General features: G+C 51.5%; 1 protein-coding gene across 2 annotated transcripts in view; it reads right to left on the bottom strand.

The window, feature by feature from the left end:
* Positions 1-1371: 1371 nt before the first annotated feature.
* The window catches only part of Pebp4 (phosphatidylethanolamine binding protein 4), a 218257-nt gene continuing 203417 nt past the window's right edge, over positions 1372-16211 (bottom strand). Inside the window, exons 5-7 of one of the 2 annotated variants that reach the window (XM_038310169.1) lie at positions 14834-14879; positions 12082-12195; positions 1372-1805 (exon numbers count right to left, since the gene is read on the bottom strand). In XM_038310169.1, coding sequence (XP_038166097.1) covers positions 1696-1805; positions 12082-12195; positions 14834-14879 — 270 coding nt within the window. In that variant the 3' untranslated portion in view covers positions 1372-1695. The remainder of the gene's footprint in view (positions 1806-12081; positions 12196-14833; positions 14880-16211) is intronic. The other variant, XM_038310170.1, reaches the window with a different exon arrangement.

Consider the following 16211-nt stretch of genomic DNA (forward strand, 5'->3'; position numbering starts at 1 on the left):
AAAGCCAAGAAACATACAAGAAAATCCAAGGCCCTTGGATGATGAAAACCCTTTCCCCGTGCACACCAAGGAGCCTACTCAGAGATTCTTAAAAGCACAATCTGATTTTTGTCACCTGTCTCACACATCTGATTTTTGTCACCTGTCTTTCCCCAGATACTTATCATTGCATAATTTCTTACTGTTTGTAGGGATTCAAGTCCAAACATGGTTATAAGGGTGGGCCTGGCCTTTGTCTGCCTATCTGGCCAGTGTCTTTCTTGCGTACTTCATTCCAGCTACTTTATTGTCCCTTTGTTTTCTGGAAGATGCCACACACGTTCCTGTCAGCAGCTTGGGGAAGCTCTAAGGAGCTCTCTGCCCCCCCCCCCCCCCCCCGTCTCGAATCACTGAATCAATCTCTACCCCACATTCCAGTACCAACCTCAAACACCACTTCTTTCACAAGGCCTGGCCCTCTTGCGCTCTTGCCGGAAACCAGGCCCCGTTTACAACGCCGTGACACTATCAGTTTGTTATAACTTGATTGTTACCGTCTGATGATTACCCCCTCCCCACTCTAGATTGCTAAGCTCCACAAGAGTAGCACCTCTCCCTGTCTGCCCTGGATCTAGCATGGAACCCAAGTTTCCTAAATGAAGGTTGTTGGCTGTTGGAGCGGGAAAGGTCCATGATCAAAACCCCAGTTTCAACTACCTCTTCTTCCTTCCTCACTGCCACAGCTGAGGAGGTGGGGCTTTAGGGAGGTCACATGATTTGGCGGCTCAGGCCCTAGGACCAGGTCACCTGCCTGTCAGCCTGACTCCCTTGCATTTGTATGGGATCCTCAGACCTAGGGCTAGACACTGGTCCAGTCCTCCTCACTCATTTTCTTCTCTTCTCTCCTTTCCCTCCTATTCCTCTTTCTTCTTCCTCCTCCTCCTTCGGTGTGTGCATGTTCACGTGGGCGTGTGTGAATACACCCATGTGTTTGTGCATGAATGTGAGGTCAGAGGAAAATCTCAAGTATTGTTCCTCGGGCACAGTCAACATTTTGTTTAAGACAGGGTCCCTCTCTGTCTCCTCACCTCTGTTTCTCCCTCTCTTCCCCCATCACCTGGTTTTTCGAGGCAGGTTTTCCTGTGTAACCTTGGCTGGCTTTCCTGTAACTCACTCTGTAGACAAGGCAGTCCTAGAGATCTGCCTGCCTCTGCCTCTTGGGAATTAAAGAAAGGTATGGGCCACTACTGCCCAACTAAGACAGTCTCTTATTGACCCAGATATTGGCCAAGTAGCCTAGGCTATTGGCTAGTGAGCTCTGGGGAACCTGTTTGCCTCTGATTTCTGTTTTCCCGTTACTGAGCTTTTTACATGGGTTCTGGATATCCCAACACGGTTCCTAATGCTTGCAAGACAAGCTCTTTATTGACTGGGCCATCTCCTCAGCCCTTCTTCCCTTGTTGATTTTGAAATGAATACAGGTTAGGAAGCAAATTGCTAAGCCCTGGGTAACTTTGTTTTTCTTTCCTTTCTTTCTTTTCTTTGTGTTTTTTGTTTTTGTTTATTTTTATTTTTATTTGGAAGATACCAAGAGGAGATTCTGTCCCCAGACCGTCTATAGTGGATCACATGACATGGGCACACACCTGGAAGGCAAAGTTCGCAGCTCAGTGGACAGCTCTATCTTTCACTGAACTTGCCTTTGGCCTCGTTCATTCAATAATCCGGTGGTGTCAACTCCCCATCATGTTCAGTCATGAACTGGGTGCTTGTTTCGTGATTCTGCAGCTTGTGGTCCTGCAGAAATTTCTGCAGTTTCCAAGCGCCTAGAAAGGCAGACAGACCAGAGAGAGACAGTTAGAGATAACCATGGACTTGAGATGGCTTGACAGGGGGTGCTCAGGTCTGAGTGGACAGAGGTACCCTTGGTCACTGAGCCAGGGAGTTTATACTGCCTGAGGAATCTTCTGGGCTCTAGCTTTAGGAAGGTCTCAATGTTTGGAGAGCCCCTAACATGTGACAGAGTTAGATGCCTGCTTGCTAGGGGTGATGTTGACACAGCTCAGTGAGTTAAAGCCACGTTGGGCTTCCTTCCCAAGGGCCTTTTATTTAATATACATTGCTGCCTTCTCACCCCAAGTAAAGAGTGTCATCAGATAGATGGCTGTTGAGCTTCCCACCCCCTCCTCTTGAAGATCTTCTGACTTCTGAATCGGCAGAGGCCTGGATACTGTTGATCACACCCGCTCGCCCTAGCTGTTGGGGCTGAGATTGGCGAGAGCCTATGGCCGTTCTTACAGTTTTCTCCCTCCTAGCCCCAAGCACCCTACAAAACATGGCTCCTCCTTGAGGTGAAGGGGGAAGGGCTGTCCTCAGATCCTCCATGGGGATCAAGTATGGGAGACACGTCCCCTGCCTGGAGCTGGAGAGCCAGAGGGGTCTCTTCTGAGGGGGTGTCAACCCAACAAGGTGTACCTCCTGAGATGAGGGTGAAGGGGTCTTGTGTACAGCTCCACAGACGGGTAGGTTTGGAGTTCAGGTAACAGGTAATTTGCTGTATGCCATCTCCACCTACTTCATGGAGTATACTTCTGCTAATTTTTTTCTTTTCCTGTTTATTTGGATAACTGTGGTTCACATGCGCCCTACAATGTTTGATTCTTTTAGGGTTAGAGGCCAACTCAAGAAATCTTTCTCGGGTGGCAGAACACCCAAAGGTGGCCTTGTCCAGAGTACAGACAGGCAGTGGCCAACGTGCCATGGTGTGTGGAGGCCAGGTGTCACTGAGATCCAGATGGAAGGTTGCCTGGAGGTCCCTGCACAGCCTCACCTTGGAGTCATAGGCCACTGGTGGTCCCCAGTTATATCCACAGCCGCTTTTATAATGAAGATGAGATGAAGGACACACAGGTTTCTTTTTCAGCTTACCTCCCCTCCCTCCCAGGTGAGGTTCTTGTTTCAAAGACCTTCTGGAGGACCAGAACACTTTTATAATACCAGCTCCCCAAAGCTGTGATGATGATGCTGCTGCTGCTGCAAACAACAGTAACGATAAGAGCGCACCCCTGTAGTGTTTCCTAGTAGTCAGGCGTTATCACGGAAGTACATACATCACTTCATGTCATTTCTAACGTGGGGGACTGTGATTATTTCGGCTCACAGATGGGAGGGGGTAGGACGGGGTGCCAGGATGGGGATACAAAGCCTTGTAAGGTTCCTTCAGCCCGACTCAGTAACTGCGCGTTCGACTGAGTCTCAAGGGCTGAAGAGTTAGAGCTCATTTGACTGTCTTGGAAAGGCGGCTGAGATGCTGCCTGCTAGCTTGGCCCGTACATAGGTTCTGACTAAACTGGGCAATTCCATGGTGCGGCTTTGTGCCACTGTTCTTTTGTGCACATGGTGCCTGGCAAGAACCCCTGTACCCCAGGGGGGCAGGCTGGCTGGAAAGAAATTTTGGTAATCTGACCCTTGGAAAGCACATGCCGGTGTGTCTCTGTGTGCATGGGCATGCATGCCTTCCCCACCGCCAGTGTGTGTGTGTGTGTGTGTGTGTGTGTGTGTGTGTGTATGTGTGCATGTGTTCCAGAGAAGGGATCTTGGGTTAAGTAGTTTGTGGCAGGGATGAGGGGACAAGGTGGCTCTCCCCTTTCCTCACTGAATATGACAGGAAGGAGTCTGGGTGGCAATGAGGGAATTGAAACCCATCACGAGATCAGAGCAAGCTGGTGGAAAGAAATCCCCTATGTCTCTGAGAGAGGCCTGGCTCCCCTCATGAGGAGCTGTCTTTTGTGTGAGCTCAGAGTGTCCTGAGGTAGTTAGGTTCCTTGTGGCCATATTTGTAGCAACCCTGTGGCTCTCAGCAGCTTGGGCAGCAGCTCCACAAAGCCAGGAACTGAGCTGGTCTCTTGCTGTCTCTTCCTTTGGCTCAGCAGGGACCCCTTGCACACCCCCACTTGTTTCCTGCCACAAAGGGCAGGAGGAACTGACCCAGAGCAAGCTCTAGAAGGAAGAGGGGTGAGTCAGGCCCTCGGGGGCATGTGGAGAGAAATGGAGAGCTGTGGCTTCTGTGGTCACTGCTCAGAGGAAAGCCCCTTCCTGTAGGGCACTGCTCTGTCTCGGAGCTGCAGGAAGAGGGCGGGGCCCGCTACCCTGGTAGCCCTCAGGATTCTTCTAGGGACAGGGCTGGGTGGTGAGTGCGGCCTCTGGTGTTTATATCCTGAGCTGCCTGGAGGGAAGCGCGCTCAGAGGCTATTTGGTACTCCTGCCGCAGAGCCACACAGATCACAAGCAGTTTGGTCTCTGCACAACCCTAGGGCAACTCCTTTCATCCCACAGAAGCGTTTGTAGCAGCTTTGTGGAGAGGCCACTGCTTCTGCTAAGAGCTGATGGAGAAGAGGTTGGCTAAGGTGCCGATATTAACTTGGTTGTGGAAGGGGCCTGGAGAGTGGGCAGGGCAGGGAGCATGAGGGACGCTATCTAAAGCCTGGAGGAATCTGAGCCACACTCGATGCCTGACCTCACACTAGGCATCAAGGTTAGGAAAGTTGAAGGATCCTCCCTTCAGCATCCAGGAGAGGGACTAGTCCTCTGAGTTTCACTCCCAGGGAATGCCATGGCTTGCAGGTTTGGAATGGCCTTGGTGGTAGATGTCGAGGGTCTCACTTTCTCCATTCTGGGTCCTGAAACTCTGCAGCTGGCTTTTGCAGTTTGGAAGTGGCAGCTGCACGCTGTGCATATCATTCGCAGGCTTCAGGGGAAAAAGATGACGGCTCATCTCCTAGAGTTTGTCCACCCCAAGTGAAGTGAATCTCGGTGCTTGCCCCATTTATGTAACAATGGCAGGGCCTCCCTGGGCCTCTCCCGGGCATAGGTGGTGAGAGCGGCTTCATCTCTTTCTCTAGCTTCATTCCTGACCTCAGTGAATTTCTGTTATCACCTCATTAACATTGCATTAAATCAGTCTTGGTCAGGGAGGCCTCGTCCAGTAGCACAGCTTTGTAGCCGACTCCTGACTGATGCTCACCGTCCCTGCAGCAAGCCCATGCTCGGATTTCCAGCCATCATAGGTCAGTGCTGCCTAGCCCTGTTCTGGTGAGAGACAGTTCTCATCTGGCTTTCCATTTGGTCCTTTTATTTTTGGGATATGGGGTTAGGAGGTTGAGGGACGCAGCTCCCACTCAGGTAATGCAGAGAATGAAAGACTAGGTTCTTAGCTGTTGACTTTGGCTTCCTGTTCCGGTCAGTCCATACAGGGACCTAGGCACCGGGCTCTTAGCTGCCCGAGCCCCAAGGCAAGCGACTTGTATCTAACCAAGGTGTCTAGCCCCTTCCCTGGCCTTGGCCTTGCTCTATCTACTCTCCCTTTTGGGACAGCAGGGGATGGGGGCTCTGAAGAAAACAACACAAATTCAAGTCCAACCTAATAACTACCCTATGGAGAGGCTAGCTCAGGTCTGTAATTTGTTTGGCTCGCCAGGGCTGGACGCAGCGCTAGAAGTGCTGATGTCTTCCACAGAGATTAATGATGTCCTGGCGGTGGTAGGCGGGAGGCCTGAGCATTTTATTTATTTATTTTTTTGTGCCGTTAAATGACATCCAGAGACTTTTGCTCGGGATCTGAAAAGCCCTCGTTCCATCACATCCAATTACTTCTGGAGAAGTGTATTTGCTGAGTGGCTAATCCCGCTGGCTTGGGAGGTTTTGGGATAGAGGGACCACTGGGACCTGGGACTTTGGTCCATATGGGCAGGAGGGAGGCCAGGCAGGGCCCATTGCGGCGAGGAGCTGTCTCTAAACTCTGTAGAAGAGAACCCAAGAGAGCTGGAGAATGAGGGGATTTCTCATTGTTCAGCCAGGGGGCACTGGGGCCCCTTTCCATCTTGTAGCCAAGGGTAGTGATGGAGAAGGGAGCGAGATTCAGTGGCCAGGTTATCCCCTGCCAGTTTCTGTATTTGGTGGTAGCAATGGCTGGCTGGAATTTGGGAGTTATCTGTGGGTTCTCCGTGATCTGCGTGTCCTCTTTTGCTTTCAATGGCCAATGGTTAGCCTGATTAGCACACATGTCTCCAAGGGATCTACCTTCGGCCTACAGAAATTTCAGGGAGTTCCTGGACATGGTGCCTGATTGTATTCTGTCTAGGATGTTCCCAGCTGGGCGCCTGCCAGGATCCCAGAGGTACTGAGCTCTGCCAGGTGGGTGGTGACCTACAGAGGCAAAAAGAGAGCTGTCTGCCACACAAGCCCACAGTGGGATGGGATCAGGGGCTAGGCCCTGGGGGATTCTGGGGCCAGGCCAGGTGAACCACTGTGGGAGGTCATGGGGGAGTTGGGTTGAGCTGTTTTGTAGTGGGTTCGCCGGCATGTGTGTGTTTGTGTCTGTCTGTGTGTATGTGCTGGAGGGTAATAGTTTGAAGGTGGGGCTGTTTTCCAGATATGACCTCCCTTTTTTCTTGAGCCTCTTCCCTTCATACTCCCCAACTTCCTCTAAGCTTTAGTTTTTGCCTACAGGCAAAATGGGGTCCCTTCTAGCCTTGAATGCCATCACCGCCTTTGCTTTGGGGCTCTGTTGCCTTAAGGCCCGTGGCCCCACAATGGCCCTGTCTCATTCACCCAGAGAGCTCCACAGGTGTTCAGACCCATAAAGCAAGACTTAGAAGCCATTGTATGGCAGGCCCATGCCTGTTCCTCCTCGTTGACCCTGGACTCCAGATGCCTGTGTGCTGGGGAGTTCCTTACAGCTGTGTAGCTTCAGACCTTAACCATTCCCACTTGCCATTTTCATCCCATTTTGCAACAGGTGAGCTTTCCCACCCAAGGTCCCTGGGGTGGTAACTCTCACAGTGGCCCCATCCCGGACTTGTGGCCTTTGAGTGGTTTCTGGAGCACGTGGTGGCATGCCATCTGTCATATCATAGAACATAGCTCTTGAGACCCCCCCAGATATGCCACAAATCCCAGCCTGGTGTTGCTACTACCAAATGACTGCCAAGTCCTTCCATGTCCCCCCACACGAGGACTTGTGTGCCTTGTGACAACTGAGGGCCAATGGCTTAGATGCAGCGTAGTGCAGACTATAGCTCTTTAGGAGTTTGACGCTTAGTCAAAGGTAAGAAGGTGACATTGTGTAAGATGACCCCTTTTGGGCTCAGGGCAAGATACCATTGCTTCCTGTGTGTCCCTGCACCCGTGCCCTGAAGTCTGGTGATCTGGAGGGGAGAGCGTAGTGTTGAGTGTGTTGGTGCCAGTGTCAAGAGCCATCTGCCAGGAGAAGGTTGGCCTGCTGTTAGCTGTGGATCTTTTATCGTGGACTTCAATTTTCCTCAGTCGTTCAGGGGATGTCAGCCACTATCCTGCCTCCTGACATGGTGGGGCAAAGGAAAATGTCACAGAAGACAGGGCAGCGGGCAGAAAGGGCAGCCTGCTGACCTGGGGTTGGATGGGGCGGATGTGGATGTAGAGGTTGTCATTAGAGGGCATAAGTACTCATAGAGACACTGCCTCCTCAGGTGCTGAAGGATGTTGACAGGGTGTGTATGTGAACATGGGGGTGTGAGAAAGTGCAGTTCTGTGTGTGAATGGCTTGCAAATGTGTATCTTGGGTGTATCACACATACACACACACAGGCACACACACGCACACACGGTGACTGAGAGGCCACAGTATGCTTGGAGAAGTGACAGATCATCAAAGGAAGGACCTCTTCTCTCAGGGAATCTCTAGAGTCATGATGGAAGCAGGATGGATGTGAGCAGAGCCGTATTCACTAACACTGAAGAGACCCAGGTGGATGCTTGGCCATAACAGAACATTAGGAGAGCTGACATAGTGAGGGCACACTGGCAGGAGAGTGGAGGCAAGGCTCAGCGGAGAGGAGACAGCCCTGGATTACTCTTGGGCACGCCGAGGAACAGTCCAGGTAGGGGGAGGGGAGCTGGCCCGTCTAGATTGGTAGACAGGGATGGGTAATATGTGGGGCTCCTAGGAATCTGTGTGCTGTGGGTCGTGGGGTTGGTGGGGGGACTGCTATGGGATCAATTGGTTCCTCTAGTATGTAGAAGTGGCTAAGGCTGCTGCTAGGAAAAATGTGTGGGGAGACCATGGAGAACCACAGATCAGCTGAGGCCGTGTTTAGGGTGCGTGCGTGTGTGCATGTGTGGGTAGATATGTAGGACAGGGTAGTCCACTGGGATGCAGAGAGTGAAAGTCCATTACATCCTTGGCTAGAGTCGCCTCGAGCTCCAAGTCAGGGCAAAACGTGTCCTTTGGGATGATGTCACTGAAAAATGACCCGCCCTTGTCAGAGGTAGTAGCTTCAGGGGGCCTAACGATAGTTGGTGTATTCGCATACCTTCTTCAAAGTATTCTGTGTGCTCCAGTTCTCAGGCTACCCCAGGGCGACACACACATCCAAAGGAACAGAGACTGGCAGTTCTTTTTTGTCCTGTCGGCACTGGACACGATGTGCACAGCTTAGCATGAGGCATTGTCCTGGGAGTGCGGAGGGCACTGGGCAGCCGTGGCAAGAGAGGATGGGCCGTGGCACAAGAGTGGCATCACGATATCACAGAACTTCCTAAGCAGATCAGGTAGCTTGAGTCCCTCTAGATCCTCCCTGTGGAAACCCCACTTAGAAATGTCTGGAGTTGGCCCCTTCAGTCCAGTCTGGTCAACACTCCCATTTGTGTGGCAGAACTCAGGCGAGAAGGGCACAGGAAATCAGGATTTCTAGGTCATTCCACTGTAGGATAATCCACTCCATTTTGATGAGATAGGAATCAAGGTATAGGGGTGTGAGGTGCATGGTCACATGGTAATTGAGAGAGCTTGAGTGTCGAGATGTCCTTATTCTCTGAGGACATGTATTTGTCCTGAGTCACCGGACAGGGCAGAATCCTGAGAAGGGTTTCACCCTCTTCACTTTGAGCAATGCCACCTGCCACTTGTTTCCTGTCATGGCAGGCTCAGTGGCAACCCATTGCCACATTCAACCTGTCACTTACAAATGAGTCCCCAAGAGGACCAGGCCCTGAGTAGGAATAGAACACAATTGGCTCTACTTTGATTTATTTATTTTTTAAGTGAACTGTACCCGGCTTCACACTGGGGACCTTTCGGTTACTTGGGTTTCAAAACGGCTTTGCAAACGTTTCTTCTAATTGTCTAGCTCATCGACTCAGCCACCTGTCTTCTTAGATGTCCCTTTGCCTAACTCCTAGAGCTAGCTTTACCTTTCCCCTTCAGCCTCTAGAAGCTGTCCCTGCCTGTTCACCTGGGGGGAGGCACACACAGCATCTGCTTCTAGCCTACCTACCTTTCTCATGGCTCTAGTCCTATGGACAGAAAAAAAACGAGATCAAGGCAAGCCCTGGGGCTTGTGTTCATTGGCAGGGCCCTATGCCCTGACCTGAGTGTTGGTTTTGCCTAGAGCTCTGTGAGTTCCTAAGCGCTGTCAGGTAGTGCAGAGTGTACCGGGCTCTCAACACTCTAAGTTACGCAAGGACCACAACAGTTTCTGCTTTTGCAATCGCCCTGGGTCCATCTCTGCTGGCCTCTTACTGCTTCACGTCTTCATACCTCTGGTGGCCTCTTGCCCCTCTCTCTGATGATTTGGATTGCTTGTTTCTAGAGAGCCACTTTCGTGTGCTGTCTCTCCCACAAACAATCTCTACTGACTTCTTGGGATTTGCCCACAAACACCACATTTCTGGTGGACCTTTCCTCTGTTTCTTCCTTTAATTAATTAATCAATTTAATTAATTAATTAGGTTTTCAAAGACTAGGTTTCTCTGTGTAACAGCCTTGGTTGTCCTGGTACTGGCTTTGCAGACCAGGCTGGCCTCGAACTCAGAGATCCACCTGCCTCTGTCTCCCAGCTTGCTTCCTATTTTCTCACTTGAAAACAACAACAACAACAACAACAACAGCAACAACAGCAACAAATGGCCAACTTTGCATCTCTGGTTTCCATGACCACAAGCTCCGTCTTCCTTCACTCAAGAGTTCAGATCATCTGCAAGGCCCATTCTATACTCCATTCCTCCATGAAGCCCCAGAGCAAGACGTCGGTAGGTTGGATGCCAGTGAGCACCTCTGAGCACCTCATCTTTCTGGAGAGGAAACTGAGGCCCTGAGAGGGTTATTACCAGCTAGAAAGTGGAAGCAAGGCTTCCTCACCCCACAGTGAAACACCTTTGTTCTCTACCTGGGAGAAGAAGGGTGCTGTTCTGGAGAGAAAGAGACCCTGGGAAGGGACGAGATCTACCCTCAGTCCACATGGTATTATTGTGTCCCCGGAGTCAGAACAACGCAATTAAGGACTTAATTATAAGCCGTTCTGTGCTGTTATTTAATCAGTTCCAAACTAGACTGTCAGCTCCTTGAGGGCAGGGAAAATCCTGTGGGCCCTGGGACTGTTTTCTCTTGGCACAAGGCTAGGCACATGAAAGGTACCCCTGTGGTAGGACCAGAACCTTTGGTAGCTAAGAAAACTATAGGAGCCTTATTCTGCTCGGATGTACGTGAGGAACAAGCGTGAGTGTGTGTCAGGAATGCTGATTCAGGTCAAGAGCCAGAGCGATTAGCAATGCTTTCGGCCTCATAGATGTGCCGTTTTCTGGCCTTGCTGTCTGTCCTAGGAGGCAGTCTCTGCCGAGCACTTGAGCGGCTGTGTTTCACGGATGTTAGGCTAAGCTTTATCTCTGGTGCCTTGTCTCAGCAGAGCAAGGCAACGGCTTGGGCACACACTGCCCCCTTCCCCTCCTGCCCCCGTCGTCGCTGTTCTTCCATCCCGTTGAGCCTGTTCAGAGCATTTTCCTGGTTAAGGCACTGGTGTTGGGCTCCTGGAGTCTAAGGTAGCGTGCTGAGGCACTGCCTTACCCTACAAGAATCGCACAGAATGAGTGGGAAGTGTGCAGAGGGCGTTAGCTCCTGGCACCTTGCAGCTACAGAACCTTGGTGGCTTCCTACCATTTTAGTGGGGGAAACATGAGACTTCTTTTGGTCTGGTCAAGACACGTTCTTTTTTTTTTTTTCCTTTCTTCCCACTTGGTACCCAGATTTAAAAGTGTGTCCCCTGACAGAGCTGTTTAAACAGACTCGCATGTTGGCAAGGGGCTGAAGGCACCTGGGAGGGTTCATGGGTGGAAAAGTGGTACCGTCTTGGCTCCAGGGGCCGAGTCCTTTGTGATTGATGGCCCCTGCTCGGCACACATCTAAAGGGCTCCACCAGCATGCCAGTCCCATTCTGGGCTTCAGCTCCTACCTCTGGAGCCTCAGGCACAGGGTATGGGACAATACCTGTGCTGGTTTCCCAGTGGGTGCAAGTTAGTTGGGGTCACTGGGGGAGAGGAAATAGCTGCCCACGTCTGCCTTCCCACTCATCTTTGTACAGCCTGAGCCATGTGTGTTTATGGATTCTTACACTGTCCCCTGTGACTTCTGCAGGACCTTCCCTCTTCCAAAACCTGGTAGGTGACAGAGTACACAGTGATCACTGCATTCCCCATTTCTCGAAGAGAAATCCGAGGCTTACAAGCAAGCTCCCTGCAGTCTGTCCGGGAAGCTTCTGAGCCCCATTGGCGTGGTGACTGAGACCAAACAAGCAGGTTAGCCATGGGAAGGCTATGGAAATGTGTCCTCTCCTGGGTCTGAGGAGAATTGCTCAGAGAAGCTGGGGAAGGGGCGTGGCTGGGGACATCTTTTGCCCCATCACTGAGATGGCAAGGCAGACCAGGCAATTAACCACTAATGAAGACAGACCAGCAGGGTGGCATTCCAGGGTACTCTTGCCCAGATTGGCCTCAATTATAGGGCACAATTACCTGCTGAGGTGTTGTAGGGTAGTTGCCCGTACATGCCATGCCAAGTTTTGGGGGGCGCTCCTTGGCTGATGTGTTTACTTCTGGGAGACCACATCTGAAGCCACCACCTCCTTTAGGACATTCATCTCTATCAATTCACCCCTAAGACATACTGCCCTTTGACCCCTGCCCCCAGCCTTCAAGGCTCTTGGGTGGAAGTGGGAGTTCAGGATAAAGAGCCACAACTTTAGTTTTGTCCCAGAATCCAACCTAGCTTTGGTGCGAAGGTGCAGACGGGCTCACCTCGGTTTCTGTTCTCTTTGGTGGGGATGGAGATGACCCTGTCTCCCTGAAGATAGACGAAGAACTGATATCGGTGTAAGCCAGTGGTCGGTGGTGGGGTAGGAGGCTGGTAGTCTATAGGGAAAAGGACCAGAGACACAGGTGGATGCACCATCAGGCCACACAGGGTGGAGTTCCCGCTTACAGCATCGCCTGGCTGCTTTAAAGAAGAATCATCTGTGTTGTTCCATCCCTGGCGACCTTCCTAGGGTCACCCAAATGAAGTTACACCTATTGTGCCCCTCCCTCCCCCATTAGAACTTATGCTTGGTGGGATCTCCCCTTCAGTGTGTTTATTTAAGGTCTCTGTTAGGGATAGGTAGGTGTGTTGTTGTTGGTAGTGGGACTTTAGATTAGCATGAAGGGTTGAGACTACCAGGCCATCCTGGGCCAGTGGATGGGGAGTTGGTGGTATCTTGTTTTTGTTTTAGTCTATCCTGATGGATTTCCCACCTCAAGAGAAACCCATCTTCCCCACGAATGTGTTTGGCAGTGTGTTTTGATTACACATTTTCTTTCTAGCATTTTCTTATGAAATCAATCCCTGAAGAAGCCAGTTTCTTGGCTGGTTTGGGAGGATCTGGAAGTGATTCCCAGGACGGGTGGGACTGAGCTCAAAAGGGCTGCTCATAGGCATTGCAGAAGCTGGGATGAAGGTCCCCTCCCTTCCACTCTCCCTCTCGGAGGTTGGATCTTTTGGGGGAGAGGTAAGAGTTTAGGGTGATGATATCCTTCCTCTTTTGCCTCATGCTTATGCAGCAACAGGGGACTTGGTTGGCCTGGCCTAGACCTTCTAAGCTGGAACTCCTTCCAAGGCTGCTTTGCCCCTCCCCTCCTCAACTTCCTCTCCCCTTTTCCCTTTCCAAGGAGGGTATAAAAGCTGGAGCCAAGAATCTTCCTGGGTCGGGCGGGGGGGTGGTGGTGGTAGGGGTGGGGGTGGGGGGAGGGAAGGCATGGTTGTAGGGGGACATTGGTGGGTGGGAACACTGGTTCTTCATGGCCCCCCTCTTCCCCCTTTCTTCTCTTAGCCGTGAAACAAAAGAGGGACTGACTGTTTGGAACTGTTGGAAGCATTTCTCATAGTATACTTCTGGCCACGGGGCCACCAGCATACCAAGAGCCAGGGGATTTCCTAACTGTTCATCTTTCCCGTTGCAGATCAGATTGTGAGCGTACGGGTGTGTGTGTGTGTGTGTGTGTGTGTGTGTGCGCTGAAGGATCAGAGCAGAGTGTGTCGAGAGCTGTGTTCGTGTGGTTCAGGGTCAGATCAGATTGTGCGCGTATGTGTGCGTGTGTGTGTGTGTGTGTGTGTGTATGCTGAAGGAACAGAGCAGGGTGTGTCAAGAGCTGTGTTCATTTGTGTGGTTTAGGGTCAGATCAGATTGTGAGTGTGTGTGTGTGTGTATGTGTGTGTGTGTGTGTGAGAGAGAGAGAGAGAGAGAGAGAGAGAGAGAGAGAGAGAGAGAGAGAGAGAGAGAGAGCTGAGAGCTGTGTTCATTTGTGTGGTTCAGGGTCTACAAGGGGGCAGGTGGTGGCATGCCAGTGCTCTGAGGCTGCTTCGGAACTTTGGAATTTGGGTAAATCGGGATTCCTCTCAAACACTTCTAAGGCTACAAAAGACTTCTGAGTATGGGGAGTAGAAAATGGCTGTCACTTCATGCACACATGGGAGTGTGGAAGGCAGGTGTAACAGGTGTCTTCTGGCCAGGCTGGTGGAACTCAGGGGTTACTGGGCCCTTGAGGTGGGTAAATTCTACATGGACAAACCTGAAATTAGAATTACTGGTTTACTCTCAAGGGAGATAGGGACTTACCCTTACCCCTCTTACTAGGGCTTTCATGAAGAAACCTCCCCTGTTCAAAACCTCCAGAAGTAAAGATTTGAGAGTGGGTTCCCCACATGTTGGCTAGGTATATAAATGACAATTTCCTTCCACCCAGGCCTTGGTTAGGTCCATGTTTATCTGGAGATTGAGATTTTGACAAGTGAGCCTGGGTCCCCAGGAAGTGGAGCTGGAATTGGCCCACACGATGCCTGCTCACGCTGCTTCATGGATTGTGTGGGACCATTTGTCTTTAGTGTCTTGTCTGTGGGCCGACTCATCATCTGAGTATCCCCTTTAAATAGCATCCAAGGGACATCTAAAGGGTGGGACCTCAGAAGGAAGGGGACTGGGAAATTTTGTCATGAGTGTCCTCCAGCCATCTAGACCCTTGGCTGGCTTCTTGCCTTCCTAGCTGCATGATAAAGGGAAGCTGCCCTCCACCCCCAGCTCCTACTCCAGCCTCAGCTTCTTTAAAAGTAGACCTTGGGTCTGGTGATATGACTCAGTTGGTAGACTACTTACTTGCCTAGCAGGCTTGAAGCCTTGGGTTCCACCACTGACATGGCAGAAACCGAGCATGGTGGTATATGCCTACAATCCCAGAATTCAGGAGATAGAGGCAGGAGGATGAGAAGTTCAAGATAACTCTTGAGTGATGTTGAATTTGAGGCCATCTTGAGATACATGAGACCCTGACTCAAAAACAAAACAAAACCCAACCTCTTCCCCTTGCCCCCACCAAATCCAATTAACCTGGATGTCAGTGACCTAGACTCCAGGTAACGTCTATAGCTGGTATTTGCACATTGTGAATTAGCGTCACGGTTACTCTTATGACTGTCATTAATGCCCTGGTTGGAGAAAGGAGGCTGGAGGGACCCACTCACCTGTTATCACATTGCCCCGAATATTCCCAGCTTTTATGTCGGCAGCCTGGAAGGAGAGACGGAAAGACTGTGGATTACTTCCTGGGCAGTATGGCAAAAGCTGACCCTTGCCATGCATCAGCACCTCCCCCCCCCACACACACACATTGTCATTAGCAGCTGACTTTTCTCTGGAAGCAGGATGGAGGAGGGCTGTGCTGCTTCTGGGAGAGGACTTGGGGGGTGGACTGCTTGACTAGACTTAGCTGCAGCTCTGGGCAGTCCTTTTGGCCTCAGTTTCTCCCCGCTTCTCTCTGCCCTCCTTCCTTCCACTCAGTGTCTGTGGGATAATGAGTTGCTCCTGGAGGCGGGTGCTAATTATTGTTTTTGCAGGACTGGTGGATGCTTAGATGAAAGAGACTGGAGCCAGGCCCCTGGGTCTGTGCCACAGCTCTGGGGCCCCAGGCCATGCCAGGGAGCCCTGAGGGCCCTAGGTGTGGGGTTTTTATAGCCGTAATGATGGTGATTAGTGTGGTTCTTAATTGATTCTGCCAACACCTAACTGTGCCCTGTCCCCCTTTCCACCCAGTCCTTCCTGGGACAGTCTATGCCTCTTAGTCCCTGAAAGTGGAGGCAGGGTGGAGGAGTGGTGGGGGAGAGGGAGGCTGGGGGAGGTGAGGGCTGATTGGTCATTCTAGGATCTAGGCAGACCGCTGATGGGGGCTGGGCAGGGATCTGACCTCTTTCTGCTTTAGGCTATGTTTGTCCACTGCTCACGGTGGGTTCCACTAGGTCTAGATCATTTTCAGCTGGGTGAAGGGGCAGGAGGCTAGACTGTAAGTCTGCTGCATCTCATTTTCTCGATCCTCTTTCTTCCCTTCCTTCCCTCCCCCTCCTTCTCCTCACTCTTAGTCCTGCAGCCTCAGATGTGCCTGGGTAGCCCTCAAATCCAGACCCTCGCATTGGTGCCCACTGTAGCCTGCCTGGCACTTCTTTCTCTCAGTGTAGTCTCTTAGTTCCTCCGCTCTGGGGCCTGGCACTTGTCTGGGGCTGGCATCAGACCCAGATGTGACCAGAAGCTGAGATGCCGAGGCAGAGGATGGAGGTCTGAAGCCCAGAGGCTTTTCTCCTCAATGTCTGTCCCTTCCAGAAGGGGAGATCAAGACCCAAAGGAAGCCGAGAAGCAGTCTCCCAAAATAGCTCTCTCGACTACCCCAGCAAACTGGGGAGGAGGCAGGGAAGCCCGGTCCAGCAGCCCTGCTCTCTCTTCTCTGGCCTCCCCCTTAATCCTCTCCGACGCAGCCCAGCCAGTAGTTTGTTTAAACCAAACAATAGCAACCTAGGCCGGCTGTTTCTTTTCAATTCCCCATGGGCTTGGGTACCACCCAGAGCAGTAAAC

This window comes from Arvicola amphibius, chromosome 13 (assembly GCF_903992535.2).
Source record: "Arvicola amphibius chromosome 13, mArvAmp1.2, whole genome shotgun sequence".
Lineage (NCBI taxonomy): Eukaryota > Metazoa > Chordata > Mammalia > Rodentia > Cricetidae > Arvicola > Arvicola amphibius.